Source organism: Zonotrichia albicollis, chromosome 23, assembly GCF_047830755.1.
Source record: "Zonotrichia albicollis isolate bZonAlb1 chromosome 23, bZonAlb1.hap1, whole genome shotgun sequence".
NCBI classification, from domain to species: Eukaryota; Metazoa; Chordata; class Aves; order Passeriformes; family Passerellidae; genus Zonotrichia; species Zonotrichia albicollis.
In genome coordinates, this window is record NC_133841.1 from 1422802 (window position 1) to 1448294 (window position 25493).

The 25493-nt window shown below is 53.4% G+C and overlaps 2 protein-coding genes across 32 annotated transcripts in view; one reads left to right on the top strand and one right to left on the bottom strand.

Moving 5' to 3' along the window:
- Nucleotides 1-5316, top strand: part of MAPT (microtubule associated protein tau) — a 42769-nt gene extending 37453 nt beyond the window's left edge. For all 27 annotated transcript variants that reach the window (XM_074557680.1, XM_074557682.1, XM_074557674.1 and 24 more), the window contains 3 exons: nucleotides 148-229; nucleotides 372-484; nucleotides 2565-5316. In XM_074557680.1, the coding sequence (XP_074413781.1) occupies nucleotides 148-229; nucleotides 372-484; nucleotides 2565-2780 (411 nt within the window). In that variant the 3' untranslated portion in view covers nucleotides 2781-5316. The remainder of the gene's footprint in view (nucleotides 1-147; nucleotides 230-371; nucleotides 485-2564) is intronic.
- KANSL1 (KAT8 regulatory NSL complex subunit 1) overlaps nucleotides 3535-25493 on the bottom strand; it is an 80635-nt gene continuing 58676 nt past the window's right edge. For 3 of the 5 annotated variants that reach the window (XM_074557664.1, XM_074557663.1, XM_074557665.1), the window contains 12 exons: nucleotides 25051-25155; nucleotides 21608-21723; nucleotides 20082-20271; nucleotides 16915-17080; nucleotides 13415-13597; nucleotides 12950-13108; nucleotides 12514-12665; nucleotides 11179-11297; nucleotides 10532-10589; nucleotides 10054-10166; nucleotides 8564-8810; nucleotides 3535-7621 (listed from right to left, as the gene is read on the bottom strand). In XM_074557664.1, coding sequence (XP_074413765.1) covers nucleotides 7331-7621; nucleotides 8564-8810; nucleotides 10054-10166; nucleotides 10532-10589; nucleotides 11179-11297; nucleotides 12514-12665; nucleotides 12950-13108; nucleotides 13415-13597; nucleotides 16915-17080; nucleotides 20082-20271; nucleotides 21608-21723; nucleotides 25051-25155 — 1899 coding nt within the window. In that variant the 3' untranslated portion in view covers nucleotides 3535-7330. The remainder of the gene's footprint in view (nucleotides 7622-8563; nucleotides 8811-10053; nucleotides 10167-10531; nucleotides 10590-11178; nucleotides 11298-12513; nucleotides 12666-12949; nucleotides 13109-13414; nucleotides 13598-16914; nucleotides 17081-20081; nucleotides 20272-21607; nucleotides 21724-25050; nucleotides 25156-25493) is intronic. The other 2 variants (XM_074557666.1, XM_074557667.1) reach the window with 2 other exon arrangements.

Genomic DNA, 25493 nt, shown 5'->3' on the forward strand with positions numbered 1-25493 from the left:
AGTTTCTTTGGTGTCATTAATCCTCCCGGGGCTGGAGCTGTCCTTTCCCTCCAATCCAGCTCAGGTGCTGCTGTGTGTTGTGCTCCCCCTCCCCAGCTGCCCGTGCTGGCCACCAGCTCATCCCCTTCTCCTCTCTCCCACGGGCAGGTGCAAATCGTTTACAAGCCAGTGGACCTGAGCCATGTGACATCCAAATGTGGTTCCCTGGGCAACATCCACCACAAACCAGGTACCCCTGGGGCTCAGGGGGTGTGACAGGGGCACAGGGCTGGGCAGGGGCTGAGGGAGGCGGTGAATGCAGCACCCCAGTGAGCCCTGCAGTGCTGGGTGCTGCCCCAGCTCCTGAGCCACCTCTCACCCCTCTCCTGCAGGTGGTGGCCAGGTGGAGGTGAAATCTGAGAAACTGGACTTCAAAGATAAGGTGCAGTCGAAAATCGGGTCCCTAGATAACATCAGCCACGTCCCTGGAGGAGGCAATAAAAAGGTAAAGGGGCCCTGGGGACAGGTGTGGGTGTGAGGGGACAGGGGACAGAGTGGTGGCACTGCCCAGGATGGCCCCTGAGTGAGCACCAGCCAGGGACAGCCTCTGCTGTGGTTTCCTGCTCTCTCTGCTGCCTCTCAAGATTTTTGCATCTCAAACCATCCCCACCAAGTGTCACCATCAGCCAGTGCCGTGCTGTGCTGCTGCTGCTGTGACACCGAGCTGGCAGCTGCAGAGGTGCTGGGTCCCCAGTGAGAGTGGAGCATTAAAGGCTCAGCTTTATTTAGAGCAGGTGACTTTGCAGCAAACTGGCCCTTCAGGAGGTGATTTCTCCCTCCTGACCCAGGGCTCTGTGAAGGGAGGGAGTGTTTGGGGGATTAAATTGAGAGACAAAAGGCACTCGGGTCAGGGAGGTGAGCTGGGGTTGGGCTGTTCCCAGCCAGGCTTTGATGGTGATTCCAGTGAGTCTTGGCCAAGTAAAGCAGCCCCACAGCTGGGCTTCAAGGCCACCGAGTCCCCAGCAGCCAGGGGGTGAGGACATCAGGTGAGCACAGAGCTGAGATCCAGCCTGGCCGCACGCAGGGTTCAGCTTCCCCGGGGAAAAGCGGGTTTTGTCTTGCTTGTTTTTGCAGCACTTTGGTCTCAATGGGAGGGGAAGGTTCTGTTTCAGCTCCTGTATTTTGGCACTTTGTTCTTGGCCACGTGTTCTCTGTGCAGCTCCAGCTCTCACCTCCAGCTGGCCTCTGACTGCGGGACCGCTTGACTTCCTTACCCTTCTCTCTGCCGTGCATCAGCTCCCCTGTGCTTCACTGAGCCTTTGGCATCGGTTTTGTGATCCAGTGATGGCTCTGTCACGTCCTGGCACATTCACTGGGCCATAGTTTGAAGATCTTGCCCTTTGCAGGGGAATTTTTTGCGTTTCTTGGCAAGGCTTTGACCCAGCAGTGGCATCACCACCTCGGCCTTCCGGCCTGGTGGCTGCTCCTCCCCTGCCTAAACCTGGAGGAGGTTCTGGGTGTGACTGAGTGCAGGCGCAGCTCTGCTGCCCCTTGCCCATGTCCCCAGGTCCCTCCTTGCTCTGTGACACACAGATCCACACTGGGACTCACAGTCCGCAGCTCTTTGGGCTGAGCTCTGGTTCCTGTGCTGGGTGTGCCATGGGGAGCTGGGTGCTCTGTGCTCTGCCCAAGTCCCTGTGCTCTCCTGTGCTGTTCCTGGAGTTTTCCTCCCAGGCTCCAAATGCAGCCACTCTTCTTTCTATGCGTCAGTGAATGGCCCTGTTTTTCAGATCTTTTTCTCCCCAGTTTTCTATTTCTTTTCTATATTTTTTTTGTCTTTTTCCTTCTGGCTGGCATTTCTTGGATCATGTTTTTTTTGTTGCTGATGCATTTTTTGCCCCCCACTGCCCTGGGTGGGTTTCTTCACCTGTAGAGAGAGAAAGGCAAGGAAGACAAGACCTGGACCCCGAGCCCAGACCCCGCTGGGCTCCAGGCCCTGGTGCTGGAGCCACTCAGCCCCATGGAGAGCCAGCCCCCAGCCTTGCACTCGGCTGGGCAGGGCACCTGTAAGTAGCAAACCAGATCCAGTTCAGCGGGAGAGGGGTTTGGCTCCTGGGAGCAGCTCCGTGGGCTGAGGGGGAGCTTCACGTGCTGTGTGCCCCCATGATCTCTGCCAGGGGAGTGGGAGCAGCCCAGGTTGTGCCCTCTGGAGCCAGGACCTTGCCTGGGGAGAATTTGGCAGCACCCAGGTGCTCAGGTCCTGCTGTCCTGGGGAGGATTTGGCAGCACCCAGGTGCTCAGGTCCTGCTGTCCTGGGGAGGATTTGGCAGCACCCAGGTGCTCAGGTCCTGCTGTCCTGGCGAGGATTTGGCAGCACCCAGGTGCTCAGGTCCTGCTGTCCTGAGCAGGATTTGGCTGCATCCAGGTGCTCAGGTCCTGCTGTCCCCTCTGGTGCCACACCGAGGCCTGGGGCACTGGGGACACTGAGCTCTGCTGCCACCTCTCAGCAGCCGTGTCTGAGTGCACACCTGGCAGATCCCTCTGTCCCCTGGCCTTGCCCCTGACCGCCCTCCTCTCCCTCTCAGATTGAGACTCACAAGCTGACCTTCCGCGAGAACGCCAAAGCCAAGACCGACCACGGCGCCGAAATCGTCTACAAGTCCCCGACCATCTCCGGAGACGCCTCCCCGCGCCGCCTTAGCAACGTCTCCTCCAGCGGCAGCATCAACCTGGTGGACTCCCCCCAGCTGGCCACGCTAGCCGACGAGGTGTCCGCCTCGCTGGCCAAGCAGGGCTTGTGATCGCGGCGCGGCGGCCACCAGGAGAGAAGACAAGGAAAGGAAACGAAAAAGAAAAGAAACAAAAATAATAATCTGGCCTTCTTCCTCTGTTCCTTTTACAGCTGCTTCCCCGTCCCTAACTGGTTAATGATTTAACCTGCTTTTACTGTTCATTCAGCTCTAGCTCCAGGACTTCAAAATCAGTGACACTATGAGGTACAAAACCTCCTCTCCCCCTGCTCCTCGGAGCGCACAGCCCGTCCCGTCGCGTCCCCGTGCTGCCCCCGCTCCTGCCCTCGCTGTCCCAGCCCTGCCCGGGGCCCCGGCGAGGCGGGGAGGGGGCCCGAGGGGCGGCCACAGCCCGGGGCAGCGGGTGGCGCTCCCGGGACGGGGCTGTGACCCGGCCCAGCCCGTGTCCTGCCGCTGGCCAGGGCTGCTGGGAGGCGCCCTCCCTCCCTCCCTGCTCCCCGCGTTAAATTTGCCTGCTGATTTGGAAGAAACCTTTTGTTTTTATTTCCGAAAGCCGAGATGTGTATGAAGATAACGGCCAGGTACCCCCTAACCCGCTCTCAGCTCCGGCAGCTGGAGTCCCGGCGAGGCCGGGTGCCCGCTCCGAGGGGCCCCGGGCGGCCGTTCCCCTCTCCGTGGCTGTGCTGGAACCGCTGAGTGGATGAGTAGAGGCTTTTCCCCATTCCTTTGGCAGCCCCTCGTGTCGTAGAGTAGATTTGTCTGTATATGCTTGGACCGTGCCAGGGTGATTGTTTTCATAAACGAGCATGTGTTTGAAAAATAAATGCTGTAAGTAGTTTTGAGCTGCCCCGCGCCGGCTCCGGCCGCGCCCAGCCCCGGTGCCGCAGGAGGAGCCCGGCACCGCATGTCTGCCGGAGGAGGGGCACCCACAGCGCCAGGGCTGGGATGGCTCCTGGATTTGGGTGCAGCTTGTGACATTTTTGGGTTGTTCTTTTTCTTTCCCTGCAAGGTCAGCCCAGCGATGGCGGAGGTGGCAGCTCCATGGCTCTGCTGTGCCGGTGGCAGCGGTGAGACCCCGGCAGGACGCGGGGGAGGCGGCAGCAGCTCCGCCAGCCCGGGGCCAGCGGCTGCTCCCTGGCACTGAAGCCCCTTTGCGGGCACTCCCCGGTGTGAGTTGGCAGCATCTCACCCCTCGCACGGCACTGACCGCCCCAGCACACTAGGGGACAGGAGCCACTCCAGTTATTGCTTTGGCTGCTCCTGTTCCTGTGGCTCCCTGGGAGCACGAGGGGGTCCCGTCGCTGTCCCTGCCTGCCCCTTCCCTCTACAACCAAAGAGGCCGAGATGCCACCAGAGCAGCTGTGTGTCCTGCCCTGTCCTCCTGTCTCCCCCAGGGGCCCCAGCCGAGCTCTGGGGGTTCAGCTGGAGCTGGGAGGGCAGAGGGGGCTCTGCACCCCGGGCCGTGCTGCAGGGAAAGCCGTGCTTTCCCAGCAAGGGCTGCAATCCTGGTCCGACAGGGTTGGCGGGGGGTCAGGGCCCCTGGCTGTCCTTGGGGTGGTGGCTGGGTGCCACCGAGGCTGCCAGAGCAGCTGTGTCTGGGCAGAGCAGCAATTCCTCCCCGGACAGGACCTGTGGGAGCTGTGAACCCCCTGTTGCCCCTGTCCCTCTGCAGGGCTGGGCTCCCGCAGGCCTGGCTGTGGATGGAGATGGTCTGGGGGGTCCAACCCTTCTCTGTGCAGCCCCAGGAGCTGCTTTGTTGCTGGGGAGAGGCTGGTCCAGCAGCACCATCGTGTCCAGCTTGTCACTCGCTCCGTTCACTTGACTCCATGATTGTAAGACTCTGTGCTCCGTCCCTGACTCTGTAGCGCTGTAGGAGCCGCCGCGCTTTTTGTCCTTTGTAGAACGAGCAAGTTGGGAGAACCCTCAAAGCATCACCTCCTTACCCCTCTGGGCTGCAGGACGGGGTAGCTGAGCTCGCCCGTCCTGTGCCAGCCCTGTCCCCTCCGTGCAGCCCCTGAGGGACACCAGCACCCAGGGTGGGACGGCCTCGGTGCACCGAGCTCCAGTGAGCAGCCCCTTCCCACTCTGAGTGTCCTCAGCCCCGCTCTTGTCCCCCCCGGGGGCTGTGGGGAGCCAGGACAGCCCTTTACAGCCACCACGTCACCCGCTGTCCCCTCCAGCAGCCCGAGCCACGTCCCCTGCCCCAACCCTGCCTTCAGACCCAGGCCCGAGGCTCCGGTGAGCAGCCGGACAAAACCCGACCCCCGGCTTTTCCTTTACTCCACACACATCTTGGGTCTGAAAAGGGTTAAAACCGGCACTGATTTAAAACAAAACAAAACAAAAAAATCGTATTTCTGCACTCCAAAAGATTCTGCGTGTTAGCCAAGGTCGGTGCCAGCCTGTGTGGTGTTGGCAGCCCCGTGCCCCCCGCGCCGCGCCGGGGAGGGGAGGGAAGGTTTGATCTCAGTGTATCATTCTAGCTTAGCTTCTGTCTGTGGGTGTCCATAGTGTATCGTGTGTTTAACAACTGGTTTACACTGTTGCCGTAAAAGTGAATTTGGAAATAAAGTCATTACTACGATAATGGTAATTGGCACCTCTTTTGCATGGGGGGATGTGGGGTGAGGGATCCATCCACAGAGGCATCGACAGGGGCAGGGACTGGGTTCCAATTTTTTACTTTTTAAGCTGCCACACCTCTGCCTGCTGGAGCCAGAAAGGACATAACAGTGCTTCCCTGGATGAGAACCAGCCAGTTAACCCCAGAAATGTAAAATAACTCCCAATCCCAGAATTGTAAAATAACATCACACAGCAAAAAAGAGGCCACTGAAACGCAGGAGGGAAGCAGTTGATCTGAGTGCACTGAGGGCCCCTTCCCTGTCCCAGCCCAGCGTTTCACACTCATCAAATGGAATATTACATTTTAATTTTTTTTTTAATCTTTTCTTCTTTTTTTTTTTTTTATAAGCACATTTGTGCTTTGCCAACAGAATCAAGACATTAACAAAGATCAGCTTCTCGGAAGAAAAGCATTTCTATATAACAAGGACATTACACAGCTCAAAGCAGGAAAAGAAAATATTTACAAAATACAAGGTGGGGTTTTTTTTTTGTGTGGTTTTTATAATGCTAAAAGGGTTATTCAGAATTTTCAACCTTATAAATAGAAAAGCACTTCTGCAGAGGGATATGGTAGCGCCGTTGTCTGTTGGGTTTTTGTTTTAAAGAAACGATGACGGATCCTTTAAACTAGAACAGAACCAAAACCACGAGATCATGTTGAAAATTGTGAAAACCCCGACCATGAAGCAGTTCAGCGACTATTTCTTTACGATTACAAAATGGAAAAAAAAAAAAAAAAAAAAAAAAGTCCTTTGTATTTTTTTTTTTCCCGTTTTCTTTTTTTGGTGATGTGATTATACGTAAGACAGGCACAATGCTAGCAACAGGACAGGGCCCAGGAGCCACACCGTCGGGAGCGGGAAGCGTGACATGGGGACGGTGTGCGGGGTCCGGGATCGCTGCGGGAGGGGACGGGGAGGAACAACGAACTGGGCTCAAACTCAAAGACCTGTCAGGAGGGGGCACGGCGGGCGCCCCGAAATGAAACGGAACCGGCACCGGAGCTGGGACGGTGCGGGAGTGGAGCGAAGCTGTGGTGAGCCCGATCCCCCACCAGGAGCTGCCTCCATTCTTCTCTCTCTGCCCCCTTGTGCCCGGCCTCGCTCACAGCTCCCCCAGCCCCAGCTGAGCAGCCTCACCCCAAAGGGCATCAGCCAAGCGCTCCGGGAATTCTGCTCCTGCTCAAAGCATCGGGGGCTCTTCCCCTCCCTGCCCTCGCCACACACCCCGTGTGCACAAGGTGCTTCCCCCCAACTCCCACCCCTGCCAAGCTGAGTGTGGAGCAGCCACAAGGTCCCTCCTTTGCCCCTGCCAGGAATGCAGCCAGAGCCAGGCTGCTCCAAACCAGGGGAGAAGGAAGGGAGAGGTGTCCCCAGGGGCAGAGCGAGGACCAGGGAGGGACAGAATCCCCCCCTTTGGATACCTGGAACTACAACCTGGGGCAGGAAAACGCAGGAGGGTGAAGTGCAGGTGGGCACTCTGCAGGTGAGGACAGCCAGACAGTGAAGGTTGCAATCCCAAGACATCACTTTTCACCACTAATTTCACTCCACTAAAACCTTTCAGGGTGGGGGGAGTGGGTTAAGAGAAAACGACACCCTTTTGGTGGGAAAAACTATCCCCGAAATCTGCTAGTCAGCTAAATCCTGTGCTCTAGTTTTATACACCTAAAGGAGGGAGGAAAGGGGAGGGGGTCTGGTGGGCTGCTCCCCTCCCGAGGCTTCACTCCGCTGGGAGGAATCTGGGGGCTCATTCATGTGACGAGGAAACATGGAGAAGGAAAAAAAAAAAAAAAAAAGAAACAAAACAAAAAAAAAAAAAAAAAAGGAAAACAACAGTTTCTAAACTCCTTAAATTCACTAAAAACTGTGAAAATTCCCGGCAGGATGTTTGAATATCAAACGCAGATTTTGGAAGCTTTAATGCCAAGAGTTAGTTCTGTGTGTTGGTTTGCTCATGTCTCCCGTGTGTCTCTATCTGTGCGCTGGCCGCAGGACTGCAGAGCAGGAGGAGGAGGAGGAGGAGGAGGAGGAGGAGGAAGAGGAGGAGGAAGAGGAGGAGGAGGGGGGGGCCAGCGGGGCTCGGCTCTTGAGGCTGGGCAGGCTGGGCGAAGCCGAAGTGCCATCGCATTCCCGGGAGGATTTGCTGCCCGACGTGCGGCGGGTGCAGCGCGAGAGCCGGTCCTGGGGGTCGGGCTGCTCCTCGCACTCCGTCCGGGGGTCGTACGAGAGCGGGAAGGTGCGGCGCTCCCAGGGCTGCACGGCCTGCGGGAGGGACAGAGGAGTTATGGAAAATCCCCAGAAAATCCCCCAAAAGCCACCTGTCCTCACTCCCCGCATGGATCCAGAGCTCAGAGCTGCTCCTGGTGCGGGTTCCCAGCTCTGAGCAGCATCTGGGAAGCTTCAGCAGATGAGGAGAGGACACGGGAGCTCCACAGGGAGCCAGCTGCTGGCAGCACTTCCTATGCCCTGATCCCACCTGGGCCAGCGCTCCAGCACTGCCCACAGGCGGCTGCCACGCTGTTCCCCACACCAGGGTCACCTGTGTCCCCATGCCAGGATCTCCTGTGGTGCCATGTCTGCCTCCCCACACCACGGTCACACCGGTGTCCCCACAGCAGCGTCACCTGTGGTGTCACACCTGTGTCCCCACACCGGGGTCACCTGTGGTGCCACACCTGTGTCCCCACACCAGGATCACCTGTGGTGTCACACCCGTGTCCCCACACCAGGGTCACTTGTGTCCCCACAGCAGAGTCACCTGTGGTGTCACACTTGTGTCCCCACAGCAGGATCACCTGTGGTGTCACACCTGTGTCCCCACACCAGGATCACCTGTGGTGTCACACCTGTGTCCCCACACCGGGGTCACCTGTGGTGCCACACCTGTGTCCCCACACCAGGATCACCTGTGGTGTCACACCTGTGTCCCCACACCGGGGTCACCTGTGGTGCCATGTCTGCCTCCCCACACCATGGTCACACTGGTGTCCCCACACCAGGGTCACCTGCAGTGCCACACCTGTGTCCCCACACCAGGATCACCAGTGGTGTCACACCTGTGTCCCCACACCAGGATCACCAGTGGTGTCACACCTGTGTCCCCACACCAGGATCACCTGCAGTGCCACACCTGTGTCCCCACACGAGGTTCACACCCGTGTCCCCACACCTGTGCCACCTGCCCTGGCCGCAGCCAGCACCCACCTGCTCGTCCAGGCCGGCCTCGGGCGTGGAGCACCGCGTGTCCTCGCTGGACAGGAGCCGCAGGGAGTCCCGGGACAGGGGGGTCAGGGGGGCACAGAGCAGTTCGGGGCTGATGGGGCTGCGTGGTGAGTGGGTGTGGGACAGCTCCAAGTGGGAGTGGTAGTTGCCCACCTCAGGGGATGCTGGCTGGGGAGTCGAGGGGTTCCCCAGCTGGGGGGTTGTCCGTCCGTCTGTTGATCTGTAGGACCTGAGACAGGAGCAAGTTTGAGAGCCCGGCCATGCTCCCCCCTGCTGCCTGATCCTACCCCAGGATCCTTCTGCCCTGATGGGAACACGAGCAGGGAATGCCACAGCCCAGAGATAAAATCCACCCAGACCCATCCCTGCCCCATTTCAGTGTCTGGGTGCATCACTGGTGCTGCTCTCCTGAGGTTCTGTGTCCCACACATCTCCCACATTCCCAGGGCTGCACAAACACCACGATCAGAAGCTCCCTATGGAATCAAAACACTTCCAAGTGTTTCCCCCTCCTCACAGCAGGTGACCCCTGGCAGCAGCTCAGGGACTGAGTGCAGGGAATCAGCAATGCTGGAAATGCAGCAATTTCAGCAGCTGGGAGTGGGAGGAGCACAGTGAAACCCTGAGACATCAGATCTCAGATTTCAACCAAGAATTACAGAAGTCTGAGCTCTGACACAGAGTCCAGATAAAAACCCACAGGCTAAAGCAGAGAAACAATAACTGAGTTCCCAAATCCACATGCAACTCTCCAAGATGAAATGCAACAGCAAGTGGCCATCAAGGACTTCAGAGGTAAGCAATGGGCTAAAGAAACAGCAGAACATCCCAGCCTCCAGGAGCACTGGGAACTGCAGCTGCAGAGGAAACAGGGCAGCAGAATGAGGGGGGTTTGCCACAGGCCAGGTCTGCACCTGCAGGAACCCCCACAAGGGCAGGAACTGAAACCAAAGCAGCATTGAGGGCAGGGACAGAGCTGTGGCTCTGCCCCAGAACAAAGTGACTCCAGGCAACCAAACCCTGGTGATGGAACTGAGAAGAGCAAATCTCTTTTTGAGCAGGTTTATGGTGAGATCAACAGCTGGAAACAGTGGTGGTTTTAGACACCCACCCACTCATAAAGACACAGCAGAAAGGGAAATGAATGCCCAGTGCCAGTGTCCCTGATCCTGCAGAATGATGGCATTGCAAGCCCTGTGCCTTCCCCTGGACTCTGGGCTGGCACAGCATCTCCCACACTTCTGGAGCAGCAGAAATGCTTGAGGAAGCACTTGGTGCAGCTGTCTGCAGCCAAACTGGGCTGTGGCTTCAGCCCCACCTAAGCAAGGCTGTGCCCCCTCCCACACGGGCTCCTCAAGCTGGATGACACCAAACTTTTCAACACCAGCAGCAGCTTTCAGCCATTTGTACGAGTCCCAGTGAGCACCCAGTGCTGGGCACGTGGCCCTGAGGGCAGGAGGGCAGGGCTGTACCTGCTGCCCCGGCGCTGAGGGGGGACACTCGTGCTCCAGAGCCACCGCGCCCGCTCCATCTCCTCACACTTCCCGTGCCGAGCAGCGAACGCTGAATCCGACAAATCCTCAACCTGGAAAGGGAAGGGCAGAGGGCTTGGTCAGAGCTTTCTCCTGTAAAACGACCATCTCTGTACAGTTTTTTCAGAACTAGTTGCAGTGAGAATTTAAATGTTTGTCATTGAGTTGTAGAATGTCCTGAGTTGGGAGGGACCCACAGGCATCATCCAGTGCAGCTCCTGGCCCTGCACAGACACCCCAACAATCCCACCCTGTGCCCCAGAGCTTGTCCAAACACTCCTGGAGCTCTGGCAGCCCTGGAAAGGAACCAACCCCAGCTGCTGGTTCCCTGCTGAGGTTCCTGCCTCTGTTCCCTCCACAGACACTGCTCATTTACCACCAGCCTCATCCCACATTACCTGGGAAATAAAATCCTTACCTCCTCGTTGTCCTCCTCAGGGTTGGTTTTCAGAGCACTGATATCAACTTCACGCCAGCTGCAACACAACCATGGGCATCACTCAGGGCACAGCTAGAACCAGCTGCACATCCCCCTCCCCTCCCAACACTGGCTTCTGGGAAAGGGAAAATTCCACCCTGCCATGAGGAGCAACACACTTAGGCTCAGTTTGAAGCACCAGACCTCCTCGGTGGTCTGGCAGCACAGCTGGAGCTCCCCAGGGGCAGAGGAAGCAGAGCAGAGGCTGCTGCATTTCCTTCTCTTTCTCCTACAGGCTCCCTCCTGCCCTGCTGAAATGGGCCAGGGAAGAGCACAGACGACCAGGAGGAAGACAGAGGGAAGTTGGGGAGAGGCAGAACTGCAAGGTTAACCCAGGCCAGGCACCTGCAGAGCTGGGAAACCACTGGGACCTTTGACTTAGCAGCAAGACAAGGAGACAACCAGGACTGACTTTAAACTGAGCAGAACTGAGCTGAGCAGTTGGCTTTGATGGCCAAGGGCCCCTCACAGAAAACACTCCCTAACTTAGCCAGTCTCCAGCAATGGCATGATCAGTTTTCCAGCCTTTCCCTTATTCCCAAGAAGAAGCAAAGCACTGTGGGTTCCCTCTGGGGCTGGGGCAGTACCTGGGGGTGAGGATCTCCTTGTACTGCAGCTTCTCCACGCGGGTGGTGGCAGCCACGGACATGGGGATGACGATGTTGTTTATGTCAAAGGAGCTCTCACCCCTCCTCCTCCTCGGCTGCTGCAACAGGGAGAAAGAACCATGTGAGAAAGGGATGTGGGGTCAGGCACGTGGGAAAGTCATCACAGGAAGTCACTGATGGGAAGAGGACAGAATGACCTTGTCTGACCTACGGACACTTCAGAGCCAACATCAATTTGGATCAGACGAGAGTTCCCCTACTGCTTGCCTCAAGTCCTCTCCCCAACCCAAAATCTACAGCAAGGAAACCCAAATCCCAAGGTGTGGCTGCCCAGAGCAAGGATTGACCCTGTGGTTGGGGAGCCCCCACAGACCCGCAGCTGCCTGGGACGTTTGAACACAGGAGCTCCACCCCTGAGCCCGGAGTGTGGAGCCCAGGGCCTGGAATCCTCTTGCTGAGGGAGGGAAACCTCTTCAGCTGGCATTTCTGAACGAGCTTGTGAAAGCACAGCAGGAAAAGCAGCAAGAGAAAACCAGGGTGGGTGTGCAGAGCCAAGGAAAGGCCTCCTTGAGGTGGCAGAGCTGCTGAGATGGGCTGTCCTCTCCTCCAAAACACCAAGCACACTCAAGCTGAACCACCACCGGGTTCTTCTGACACCCTGATGTCACAGCTGGTGATGGAACAATTGAATTCTGCAGTGAAGGAACCCAGTGGGGACCCAGATGTGCCCATGGCAACAAGCCTGGAGCAGGGGCCTCAATGAGTCCTGCTCTGCTCTCCCTGGGTCACATCCAGCTCAGGCTTTGGCCCCAACTACCAAATGGGGGGGCCCAGACAGAAGCCAAATCTTTCACTGGACACCTGTGAGCTCAGCAGAATTCAGTCTTTCATTGAAGGGCTTCTGCTGACATGGGAGGGAGGTTCTGCTCACTCACAGAGCTCATGAAGGTCCCACACTGTGCCACCCTCAAGCACTGTGGCAGTGTCAGTGTGTCTCAGAAGATGGTCAGAGTTCAGAGACTGCTGGAGATGGTGCACAGGTGGAAGATCCCCAGCACCACTGCTGTGCCCTGGCCCTGTGACCCCAATCCCGTTCACAGCCTGGTGACACCGAGGGGAACATTCACCAGCAGCTGCTGAGCTGATGGTGAACCTGGAATTGCAGCACAGCCAACACCCCCAACACCCACCCAGCAACCCCAGCAGCAGCTGAACCAAAGGGTCCAGCGTAGCAAGAGGAACACTGAGCACTCCCAGCCCAAAATCTGGGTACCAGCTGAGCCCAGAAGCCCTGGGAAGGCAGCAGATACTCACAGCAGTGCCAGAGGTGCCCTGGGAAGCAGAGCTGGCGGGAGCAGAGCCCTCGGAGGAGGTGGAGAGCTGCCGAGCTATGGGGCTGTGAGGGGTGGGGGTCACAGCTGCTGACAGGTAGCTCGGGCCACCGACGTCCGTGTGGTGCTTCAACACTGCACAGGGAGGGGGAGAAAACGAACAACAACGTTAGCAAAACAACCCAGCCCACCCGAGGGGTGGCAGTGGACAGGACCATGTGCACTGAGGAGCACTTTGCAGGAAAGAGAAGCACCTTCTGAGGGGCTGCCCTGGGGAAGAAGCAGGTTAGAGCACACGAGGCGTTGCTGTGGTGGCGGCTCGGCCCGAAGCAGTGCGTGCCCCCTTTCTGTGGGGCAGAGAGGCTGGGGATGCAGCAAAGCCCAAGCTCCCCCCGAGACGCCTGCCCCTGGGGGCCTACCTTCACTCCTCTCAGATGAGCAGTCTCGCAATCGCTTTTTGTCAAAGGCAGGAGGCTGGGCAGAGCGCTCTGGCGCTCTCTCGGCCTTGGACACGGCCGAAAAATCGTCTAAAGGCGGCCTGTGTGCCTTGTCTGCTTGGGCTTTTTGATGGGAGCGCTCTGAGGAGGGGAACAGAGAAAGAGCTATGAAATGCCTGCTTTCACCTCTCTTTCTGCTGGCACAGGAGACTGGGGCACAGTTTGCCCACACCACGGGGGTGGCTGGGGAGGTGTGCTCAGACCTGTGGCACTGCTGTGGGCATGGCTGACACCGAGCACGGGGACGTCCCTACAAACCTGAGCTGCACCTGCACACAGCTCACCTGCAGCCCTGCCATAGCCCTGCCTCACCCCTGGGAGCGGGACTGAAGGGCATCCTCCTCCTCCTCCTCCTCCTCCTCCTCGTGGGGCAGGGGCAGCACTTACTGGCCGCGGTGAAGAAGGAGTTGACCAGCTTGTGGCGGTCCTTGCGCGCGGGGTCAGCCAGGCTGGGGGGCACGGGGGCTCTGTGCTTCAGCGACAGCTTCTTGGGAGCTTTAGTTTTCTCGTAGGGCTTGTTCTGCCACTGGGATTTCAACATGCTCTGGAAGTGCAGGCTCGTCGGCACATCTGCAGGGGGACAGAGCGTTAATTCAAATTAATCATGCACAAAGAGCTGTGGTCCCATCAACGTCCCCCAGTGCTCCCAGTAAGAACAGCCCCTGATGAACATGCAAGCACTGACTGTCAGGCTTCCTCACACTCTCCCCATGTTCAGGAAGGACCTGCAATAGGTCCCAACATTTCTAATCTGCAGGTCTTTGTGAAATTCCTACAGGTTTCACAGCCCAAGCATATCCTGGCAAAGTTTTTTAAGTCAGAAAATTCTAGCGTCTTCACCTCTGTAGGTATCCCATGTGGTGCTACCTCAAAGAATCTGAGGTATCTCAGCACCAAATCTGGGCTGGAAAAGAGAAATTCAGCCTAAATCCTCAATTTCAAGCCAAGCCAGCAGCCAGCCAGGCACTGCAGCGTGTAAATCTGCCTGAAGTGGCACCTCAGCCATGAGAAGTTGTGTGTGACCACACCTGAGAGGCCCCAATGGCAGGAGGAACCCCTGGCTGGTAGCTGGACCCCTGCCCAGTATTTCCCTCCCAATTTCAGGGACTGGAAAGCCCCAGCAGATCCAGGCAGGCCAAGAGGATGGAGCTGGCAGAGCACGGGCTGGAGCTGGGGGGGACTTGGCTCCCTGGAAAAAGCCAGGACAGCTCCATTCCAAGTACCCTGGTGGTTAAAGCTGTCAGCCAGCCCCTTGCTAAGGAAGGGCAGCCACAGGGTGATGGCAGTTCTCTGGCCATCACTGCTGCCTGTGGGGACGTGTCCCAAAAACCAGAGAGGGGCCAGGCCAGTCCTTCAGGGATGCTGCCATCCACTGGAGCGGCCAGACTTGGGCAAAATGGCCTCTGCTCTCTGCTCATCTTTTGCTTTCTCCTCCCAGTTCCCATCCCACACCATCTGTGGAAGGAGGGGACAGGTTGAAGGGAGGGGGAGCAGGCCAGGACAAAACGCTGCCAGCAGGAAGGGAGTTCTCTGCTGGTTTGGCAGCAGTGCCAGCATCCCTCCTCCCCCTGCTCCTCGGGAAGCAGTGCAGGGCTCCCAGGGACCAGCAGATGGCAACCACAGTGAGCCCAGCGCTCATCCTCCCTCCAAGGTTATTACATCATCCAAAAATTCCCAGCGAGAAATCAAACCAGAAAAAAAAAAAACCAACAAAAAACCCCACACACCCTGAAAGGAAGGGGACAAAGCTCTGGTGGAGCACAAGCACAGGGGGTTCAAGGCCTCGCTGGCTGGGTCCTGCTTGCCAGGGGAATAAATGAATAAATGATCTTTTCCTCCTGCAGTGCCTGGCAGTTTTGCCCTTGGCAAACTGCTCTGGAGATCCCGGCTGGCACCCAGAGCCGGCTCAAAGTGAAAGTCAGCACATGCTCACAGCTGTGCCCTGGGCAGCAGGAACCCTGCACACACTGCAGCACCCTGGGCTCACCCAGAGACACCTCAGAGAACACCACCAGCACCAGGCACTGCCATCTCCCCACCCGAACACGTTACCTGCCTCTTCTCTAGGACAGGGATCACCCCCACCCCAAAAATCAACCCCAGCCAACTGCTTGAAGCAAATAAAGGTCACCAGTACTGGAAAAATGGGTATTCCTGCACAGGTGTTTAAGCATTACATCAATTAGTTTTAAATCCAAAGTTTTTTAATCTTATGCAGCCAGAACTGATCATCTACCCTGTGAGGAAGCTGCAGGGAGCTCTGAAAATGGGAAGAATATGGGATAATTTGCCTGGTGCCTCTGCTGCAATAGCACCCAACAGGTTGTCTCCCCATTTCCCAGGATATTTGATTTAGCACTATAGAGGATCACAAGTGCTGTGAAATCAGAAAATAAATTCCTGCTTCAGGAGTTCATTAAGCTCCTTGAGCACTCCTGATCAGAGCTGTGTCTTTGGGAGGGGAGGGATCTAGCTAAAAATAGCCCCAATTTACTATTTTAGTCTGGTTTAAATATAGTGCTAATGAAAGAGGCCACACTAATTGCTCCCAGACACTCCCTGCATTTCCCACTGTCACAAAAAGTTTGTGAAAAGTGGAATTTAAACCCAAGCACACACATGAGCTCAGTGACTTATCCCAGACCAACCATTTGACACCTCCATGGGAAGGCAGGCCACACACCTTCCTGCCAGCATGAGAATCCCAGAATGGCTGGGGCAGGGACAGCTTCCACTGTCCCAGCCTGGCCTTGGGCACTTCCAAGGATGGGACAGCCCCAATTTCCCACCCCAAGCAGCCATGAACTCCCACCAAGGCAAGGAACCATGTGATCCAATCATTTCCCAGCTCTCCTGATAAAAGCACCAGTTAAAGAAGACCCTGGAAACTACTCTTCCCTCGGGAAAAGTCCCTACACATGGAATTTGTGAATAGCCCACGGTCAGGGCTGGTTAATTATTCCTCTCTTAATGCTGATTAACCCTGAAGCTGTAACACAGGAAATTGAGTGTCCTAACAGGAACATCCCTTCTTGCTGTGCCCACCGAACCATGGAAGATCATTTTCAATTCCTCACGAGGTCAAAAGGATTTCCTGTGACGAACCAATCCACAAATCATTCTATACAGATGGACAAACTCATGGAAAGCAAATATTTCCCAAGTGGTTTAGAGCCCCAGAGGCAGTTCCCAGGAAGGACTCCTGTTGTGGTGTGTTGCAATGTCCTGTTTTACCTTCTCCCTTCCCCCTCGCCCCTCGCTGAGTGTGCCCTGTCAATCAGGCTAACATACCAGCAAGGCGTCGTGTGATAGGTGTCCCCTGGTCCCTTGAGACCCTGCCCCTTCACCTGGTTGGTGACTCACCTGTCCCCTCCCCTTCCCCTGCCCTGAGTTTAAAATGTTAATGAGACCATGTGGCCTCCATTCTGTTAGCAGCAGTGGCCCAGTGCAGACATCTCTGTACTCATGGAATAAACATCTGGCAACCTTCTAGCAGAATCCACTCCCTTTCTCTCCACTATCGCCAGAAGCTCTCTCTCCTGAGGAGAACGGAGTCCTGTCTTGTGCCCCGCTGCACTCTGCCGCCAGCCAAGGTATCTCTGGGGTAAAACACCACAGTGCTGCCTTTGGCCAAGCAGCGAGGGTCAGAACTGGCCTAGGCACCATCTAACTGGTTATATTGGGATACATATTCCAACAGACTCCCAGGCCTCGGTTTCCCCACCATGAGTGAGGCTGCAGGTTGAGACTCCCAAAACTCAACAGAGCCCAGCTGTGACCTCCTGCTCCAGTCAAGGCTCCCCTCTCCAACCCAGCTGCAGAGGAGCAGGTGTGGCTGTACCCCAGCAGATCTGCACCTCCCCAGAGGCAGCAGGAGCCGTGCTCACCGTCTGGGAATGACAGGACAGGATGGATGCACGAGTCCAGCTGCGAGAGGCGCTCCAGCAGGGGGGCGTCGTACTGGATCTCCAGCGTGCTGGGGCTGCGGCTCCCACACAGGGCACACGAGGGGTTCACGTCGCAGCTGCAGCGCGCCAGGCTGCCCCGCTGGGCCTGGGGGGACACAGGGACACAGGGACACATCACAGCCAGCCCAGGGACACAGCACAATCCCCGGGACAGCTCACTGAAAACACCCAAAAAGCAGCGTAATTGTCTGAATGTTCCTTCTGCATGTATATATAAATACATACTGTACGTGTACATAAAATAGTTAAAATCAACTTGCATTTTATAGCTTATAGCTAAATTTGATTATCAATTAATATATAATAAATTCATTTTATTTCTATAGAATTTATTATTAAACAGCTATTATGTGATATTTTAAAACACTGTCAAAATTATTTATAATATTAAATAGCTGTTATGTGACATTTTAAAAATAATGTTTAAAATTATACTTATTATGCATAATATATACACAGTATATTCAATATTAATGATATATCTTCACTATTAATTATATAGTATATTCAATATTAATTATATAGCATATTCAATATAAATAATATATATTCACTATTGATTATATAGTATATTCAATATTAATGATATATCTTCACTATTAATTATATAGTATATTCAATATTAATTATATTCAATAGTATATAGTATATATAGCACATTCAATATATAGTATATAGTATATTCATTATTAATTATATAGTGTATTCAATATTAATTATATATAATATGTAATTATATATATAATTTATATATATATGCACACATACACACACCCCCTTTTTTTTTCCTCTTGTACAGAATTTATATATATATATAGATGATATAATCAATATAGGTAATTATTATATATATATAGATAATTTTTATATATATATATATATATATATATATATATATATATATATATATACACACACCCCCTTTTTTTCTACCTTGCACAGAATGTGTTAATTTAGTCTGGCCTCACGAGAGGATGCTTTCACTTTGCATAAACACAACTGAAAACTACAACTTACCAGCACAGACAGTTTAACAGCTGCTAAATTTGACTAAAAGTGTTTAATTTTATCTAGGTTGAAACCTCATTTATAAAAACCATGAGGCAGCACAATTCTGCTGTCAGAGAAGGGGCAGAGAAGCCATTTTTAGTTCCAGTGGGTCAGAGCCATCATTATATGCCAAGAGCTGACACTTGCAGGGACATCTACACAGTGACAAAGGTGGTTCTCAACCTTGTTCCTTAATCCAGGACAGAGTCACAATTCACAGATTTATAGACTTGATAAAGACTTAATTTGTGTGAAACCACTGCAAGCAGACACACAACTGGATATAAACTCCATGCAGAGAAAACAACTCCTGATTCCCCACCAAAATGGAAGAATGGATCAAACTGGATCCTGCAGAAGCCTGTTCTGAGTCAGAATTATTCAAATAATTTCCATGAATGACTTGAAGGATGGGAGAGAATATCCACAGCAAATACCACTAAACTGGGAAGGGCTGCTTGAAGCAAAGAGCTGGAAACCCACTCCTGGTTACAAGTTAAGAGAAATTATCTAAAATAAACCACATGTGATTCACTGAGGGCAAATGCAAGAAGCAAAGGCAGTGCCCAGAGAAGAGGAGGAAGGGGTAACTGAGCAGTTGTGCTGCTGCCTCTGGAAGTTCTGCCCAGAGGATGTGGAGGTTGTGATGGATCCAAAAATGAGCATGAATCAGCAGTGCTCTACCACTGCTGGGAACTAATTATTTAATAAAAAATACTAAAGATTAAGCCCACAGGGCTTTCTAACCAGGATGGCTGTGCAAGAGAAGAGACAATCCTGCCACTCTGCCCACGTGTCAGCTGAAGGGCTGCCCCCAGCTTTGGGCAGAAATTCCCATAAATTTGTGCACCAAATTGTGAGGAAAACAATAAAAACATTACAAGATCAAAACCTCCACAGTGCAGGTGGCAAAGCTCAATCCACAGCCACTTTCTGCTGGGCCTGGGAGTGGAGGGAACTGGACATGGTATTTCTGGAGCACGACTTGGCCATGACTCAGCTGTCTCTGGAATGACTGGAGGAGGGCTCAGAAATCCCCTGCTCTCTGCTGCTTTCATCCCTGGAACTGCTCTTCTGAACCATCTCTGATTACCAAATGTATTTGATGATGACAACAACAAAGATCTAACACAGAATTTACAGCCAATTCTTCAAGCACTGAGTGCACAAGGCAGCATCCACCACGAGAATGTTCAGCGACTTCCAAATCACTGAAGATCTTGCAAGTAATCACTGCAGAGCTCTCCCAGAAATACCCCAGATAAAACTGCAGATAAGTGATCAGTTAAAGCTGACTCAGCTGAGGAAGAATCTATTTTGCTCAGAAAAATGCTGCTTTTGGAGCTTCTCTTTAAAACATCCGCAGAGTGAAAACCCCCCAGCCCTTGTGGGAAAATTAGACTTGAAACACTTTGTCTCAAAGGTAAGTGGATTTTTGCCATTATGGTTCTGCATGCACAAATAAAGACCCTTATTTCCTTCATTTCTCACTATTTTCCCTCCAACTGACAGTTTATGGTACTCCTAAGAGAAAATAAAAAGAATTAAACATGGCCCTTCTTCATGCAGGCAATAAACTGCATTTCCATTGAATGAATTCTGCATTAGGGAGAGGAGTATAAAAAATAGTAATAAAGAAAACAAAACAGGAAGAGACAGGGCATTCATCCCACGTATGCCTGGGATGAATGTGGTTTTCCCTTGAGCAGCAGCAATGAGTTCTTGGGGCTTTGCTAATTCCTGTCTCAGAGTTAAGGTTTCCTGATACTTCACTTCTCAGGGCTTCTTTCTCCTGCTCAGACTGTGCCACACTGACCTACCTGGCCTTGAGTTCACCTCAGGTTGGTTGGCTTAAGAAAACTCACGAGTTCAGCATCTTCCCTCCCCAGTGACAGCAAAGAAAAATCTTCCAACCCGTTACCACTTTTCCCCTTTGTTTTTTCCAACAGCCTTTACAGCCCTGCTGTCCTGCTCTTCCCTCCTGTTGCTTTCTCCATCTTTACAAGCCAAATAAGAGCAGAAAAGAGCCGACTGACCTTTTTGGAGAGGGGCATGATGGTGCTGGGTCGGACGAGGCGCCGCTTCTTGCAGCTGAGGACGGGGCGGGTGCGAGCGGCCACGCACGTCCCGTCCGCGGGCACCAGCGACAGGCGCTGCCTCTTGTGGAGCAGCTCCTCGGCCTCCTGGCCATCTCCCTGAGCGTGTTCTGCCAGGCCAGGCTGCAGACTGCCCCGCAGGAGAGGAGAACAGGAAAACCCCAGTTATTCACACAGCAGGTTCGTGGTTTGCACCTAAGCTGAGTTTAGAGCTCTGCAGTTCATGGCACAACAGGATTTATTAAACCAACTCCATGTTTTGCTTTTACTTCTGTCACCTTCCACTCTCCCACAACTGAACCTTTGACCAAATACCTTTGGAAGCTCTGAACAAAAAAAACCAGCACTGAAAGCCACAGAGCAAAAGCCACTCTAGACCAGAACAGCTTTAACCCTAGAATACAGCTTCCTCCAGAACGAGAATTTGGGGAATCTTCAGACAAGAGGTTTTCTGAGTCTAAATGCCAGAGAACATATAATTTTGTAGAAAAAATATTTAACCCCGATGTAAACTTGGTTCTGCTGGATATTTGAGATCTCTACCTGTGCCAGCTCCCAGCAGTGACCCCAGAAAGGTGCAGAGTGAACATCAACCTCTGCGAGGCACAAAGGCTGCAGCAGCCCTGGCATCAATGCCCCGTGCCCCGAGCAGATCCCAGCGCAGCAGCACCTCATCTACAGAACCTTTTCATGTCTCTTCTGCGAGTGTTTCATTTCTAAAAATGCAAAACATTAAAGCCCTGTGGTCCAAGGCTGTGCAGTTCAAAGGCTGCAGGGATACAAAGGGCTCTGTTACAGCCTGCAGTGTTCCAGCTGCAGCCATGGGCTCCTTGATCTGCTCGCATTACATCGGTGCAGGATCCAACCCTCCCTCCCTCCTCCTTCCCTTTTCCCCTCTCTTCATCCCTGCCTCCTCAAGGCACTGAGCAAGTGCAACGTTTTTCAAGGGTTTTCAAGTGGTTCAACCCTGCAGCATCAAGGAATGTCTTTCACTTGTTTTCATTTACCCACTTCAAGACTTTGTCAACAAAAGCAGCCTGGAGAAATGAAGAATTTACGAAGTTTTACTCCCCGAATCAACGGGATTCCTACATAACTCCAATAAAGTGGGTCAGTGGTTACAGATAATTCTGGAGCAGGGCATTAGTACCTTTGAATCACACAACTTGCAGATGTATTAAAACTACTCATAAAGAAACAAGTTTTGCCCATGCTCAGTGCACAGCTGCCTGCAGGGCTTGTTCATGTAAACACAGCTCAGTTTAATTCCATTTTCAGCAAAACAATGCAGCAGAAAACCTCAAGCAAGCAATCTCCTCCAAAATGTTTCCAGGCATGATCTACTACTGTACTTTTTTGAAAAAAGACACCATCTGTACCATTACCAACCCAGTTACAGCCTGGCTTCCAACGGGACATTGCAAAGATCATAAATGCAAACTCTTCCAGAATATCCAATAACTTACGTGTTAATAACTCCATTGACAGGTCTTGGTGCTCCACAGGGCTTGGTGGGATGGGATTCAGGAGTATTTGCAGCAGAAATTCCCAAGCTTTCTAGGGGCTGGGATCCAGACACACCCTAAAGAAGGGTGAGAAAAAAAGAAGTAAATAAAAACTTTTTAAATAGCCACAATTAGTATAACTGGGTTCTGGTTGAGGATTCTGCACTGTAGCCATGGGTTTCCACACAGGACTTCAAAGCAGGGTTCAGAAGTCACTGCATGAACAGCAGAGCAGGGACACAAGGAGATCTTGGGGACAGCAAGAGCATGGATACATGGCAGCTCTTTCATTGCAAGATCCAAAGGACTTTAATTCCCCTCAGGCAACCAGGAGCATGAAAGGCTGAGGGCTTTAAGGAGATTTCAGCATTTTGTCTCCATGGGGCAAACAAGTTCATCACCACCTGTAAAGCTCTGCAGTCTCTCCTGCAGTTTGGTTTCTGGTCTGAGCCAAAGCTCCTGCCGAAGCACTCTGGGGGAAAACAGGGAGGGAGGGAGAGGGGAACTGACTTGCAAAACTGAATTTGCATTTTAACTTATACCTGTGCAAACAGAGTCCTAACAGCATTTCAGGGAGTGTTTTAAATGAGTGTGAACCCAGGCTGTGGGGTTGGGATGGGAGCAGGGCGAGTCTGTAACTCTGAAAGTGCTGCATAAACACAAAGCTGGAAACACCTTTTTGGTAGAGCAAAGTGAGTAAAAATTGAGTTAAAAACACTGTGCTCCCCAATCCCTTCTGCCTGAGGCTCTGCAGGGAGCAGCAGGATTGTCACCAAGCCTCCAAGGACACAGTGGCCTTGTACCTCCCACCAGTGACATTCCTGCTCCCCACCCTGCAGCCCACCAGTGTGTCCAAACCTCTGGCATTCATCACCTTCAGTCCTTCCCATGCAGCCCCCTGTTTCTGGTGTCAGACATGCTCCTCCCTGGGGTTAAACTCTATTTCTTCCTCTGTGTGGTACTTCCTACACTCCCTGCCCTGCCTCTCGCTGGGGTTCCCCCTTTGAGCACACACAGTGGTGATGTGGTTCAAGCACCAAGAAAAAAGGCAAAAGCAGAGCTCTGTCACCACACAGATGGTCAGGCAAGCCCCCTGCTTGGCCCTGACTCCATCCCAAACCCATCTGGACTGTGGTGATTAAATCTGCCCAGCAAACAGCCCCCAACTCAATAAACAACAAAGCCAGGCCATGGCACTGCTGGATTAACGGTTTCCAGAGGAGCAGACACCTGAGTCACCCCGAGAAGGGCCCTTTTCAACAACTCACCCAACCTCTGCCTGGGCCTGTTTGAGGAACTTTGCAGGGGTTTTTACACTTCTGCTAAAAGAGATGTTTCTCCTATGGGGGAGGCTAAGACAGGATGAGACCAACTCTGCCACGCAGAGAGATGGAGGAGTGAGATCAGCTCACACCTGAGACATCAGGTAAACGCAGCAGCCCAGCCAGGTGAAGTCATGCAGGAGCTGAGCACTTTCCCTCTGCTTTCCAGAGGCTTGGCAGGGCTGAGCCTCCACGTGACACCCGCCGGAGGCACCCCTGGCGCAGCAGGGCGGGTGCTCATGACTCATAAGCTCTTTTGAAATCCCTCATTTTCTTCTACAGAAAGGGTCTTAAAGGAGGAACTTCTTCCCCAAGAGTTTGCTCTGTCTTGGTGGTTCAAGATAGGAACAGAGGGACTCAGCTTCCTGTGGAGAAGCTGGAAAGATCAATCCAATGTGTATTTATCAGGAGCAGCCCAGGCTCCCTTTATCACCCTGGGATGGGTGCAGCAGAGCCAACACCTCCTGCACTCTCACTCTTTGCCAGCTCCTGGTGCACCTCCCAAGGCTGTGCTGTCCTCCAGGGCTGCCTGGGATCCAGAGCAGCATCCACAGCACCAGGGTCACACCCTGCTCCTGACTGAGCTCCTCTGTGAGCTTTGGGTCTGCAAGCCCAGGTCCTTTGGATCCCTGGGAATCTTGGAGGGTGTGGGAGATTCAATTGTAGCCCATCTGCTGTTGCACATCAGGGCAGCAAAGCAGCTGTGTGCAGGCAGGTCATGAGACAACAGCAGGAATGTCCCCTGGATTCCCAAAAAACCCTAACAAAAGCAGGCAGGTTCAGACCTTCACCTGTCACTAGAAATATTTAATTAGGGGGCAATATCAAGTGCAGGCCTTCACTAGACAAGCAATCCAAGGAACCAAAATCAACCGCCTAGTAATGTCTTCAGGGCTTCGTGTCATTTCCATCTTCAGACAGAACTATTTATTCACCTACTGAGCTTCCATTTCCCACAAGATATTCCCAGGCCTTATTTGCAAAGCCCTTCCCTCCACTGGTGATAGGATTAGTTCCTCTGGGGATTATCAGCCCCATCCCACGTAGGAAGGCGATGCCCAAGGACACGGATCCGAGGCACTCACGGGAGGAGGAGATCCAGGGGAGCTGGGCATGAGACAGGATGGATTCCTCCCTCTGCACATGTGTCTGTAACTCTTACAGTTTGGGGGAAAGGCCTGGAGGGTGCCAAAATGATAAGCAGCTCTCCAGGAAAGGCCCAGGAGATCCCTTTCCAGTAAGAGCCCTCAGTCTCTGGGTAATCTCTGGCTGGAGCAGATCAGGGCTCTGACTCAACAGCCTGCCCTAATGAGCAGCCCTAATTAAGCACAAAGCCAGGGGCTGGGTGCCGGAGGCGGCGGTTCCAGGGGTGACACTTCCAGCAGTGTCACAGACGAGCTGGGAGTGTGCAAGGAGAATAAACACCCTCTCCTTCCTAAGAAGGCACACAGGGCTGCAGGAGTGGCCACAACAAAGTGCCAAATAGAACCTGCACAAGTTTCAGGGACCACAAGTTGCAAAACCTCCATTTTAATGCATTGCTGCATCCCCCAGGATCCAAAGCAATCACAGGCAGGATGAACAGTACGATCAAGCCTTCAGTCTGTGCCCTACATTTCTGTATTAAATAATAAATACCTGGCACTCTGCATAGTTTCCAGTGCATCTCACTGCAATCATTAGTGCCCTTTCCAAGGGGGAATGCTCAGATGCTCAGGCAGATATTAAATAGCCACATCTTTAGCAGCCTTTGCTAATCACGCTGCTCTCAGTTTGAGGTACTTTTTTTGCTGGAGGGAACGGATTAGTTAGGATTTTAAAGCTTCACAAAATGCTAATGCATATTACAAAGGTACCCCCAGGAACTCTGTTCTAAAAGGTGTTTAAATCCTATTGTTTATTAACCCCAAAACAACACAGGAGGGGGTGAGCTCAGACCAAGATCAGTGATTCCCCCCTGGAGTCACAGAGAGGAGCTGCTCATGAGCCCCGTGCCATGGTTGGAGCATCCTGTGCCCCAGAGCTTGAGGGATGAGCTCTCCCTCCCCAGACTGGAGCCCTCAGCCCCACGCTGGCACTTACCAGGCGCTCAGCCCCAGGCTCCAGCCTGACTTCAGCTCTAACAGGACGGGAGGAATCATCTACTGCAGGGTCAGGGGGCGAAGCCTCACCAAGAACTATCAGCCCCTGCAAGAGAGGAACAGCAATGAACTGCAGATCCTTTGGTGATCACAGGGAAATTGCACCCTCATTGTCCCCCATGCTGAATTCCTTCCCACCACGGCTTCCAGATGTGATGCCAAAGCCAATCCCTGCTGCCTGGCCTTCCCTGGCATCTCAGCTGAACTCAGAGAGGGCTGGAGCCAGCTCGCAGCCTGTCCCCATCCTGCCCTCCCCTGCACAGGGGAAACTGCCACAGCCAAGCAAACAATTCTGAGCTGCTGATGGAAACGAACCACCTTGTTACTCTCAGCAGACTTCCCCCTGCCCCTCAAAAAGTGATATTTACAAAAATTCAATAAGGA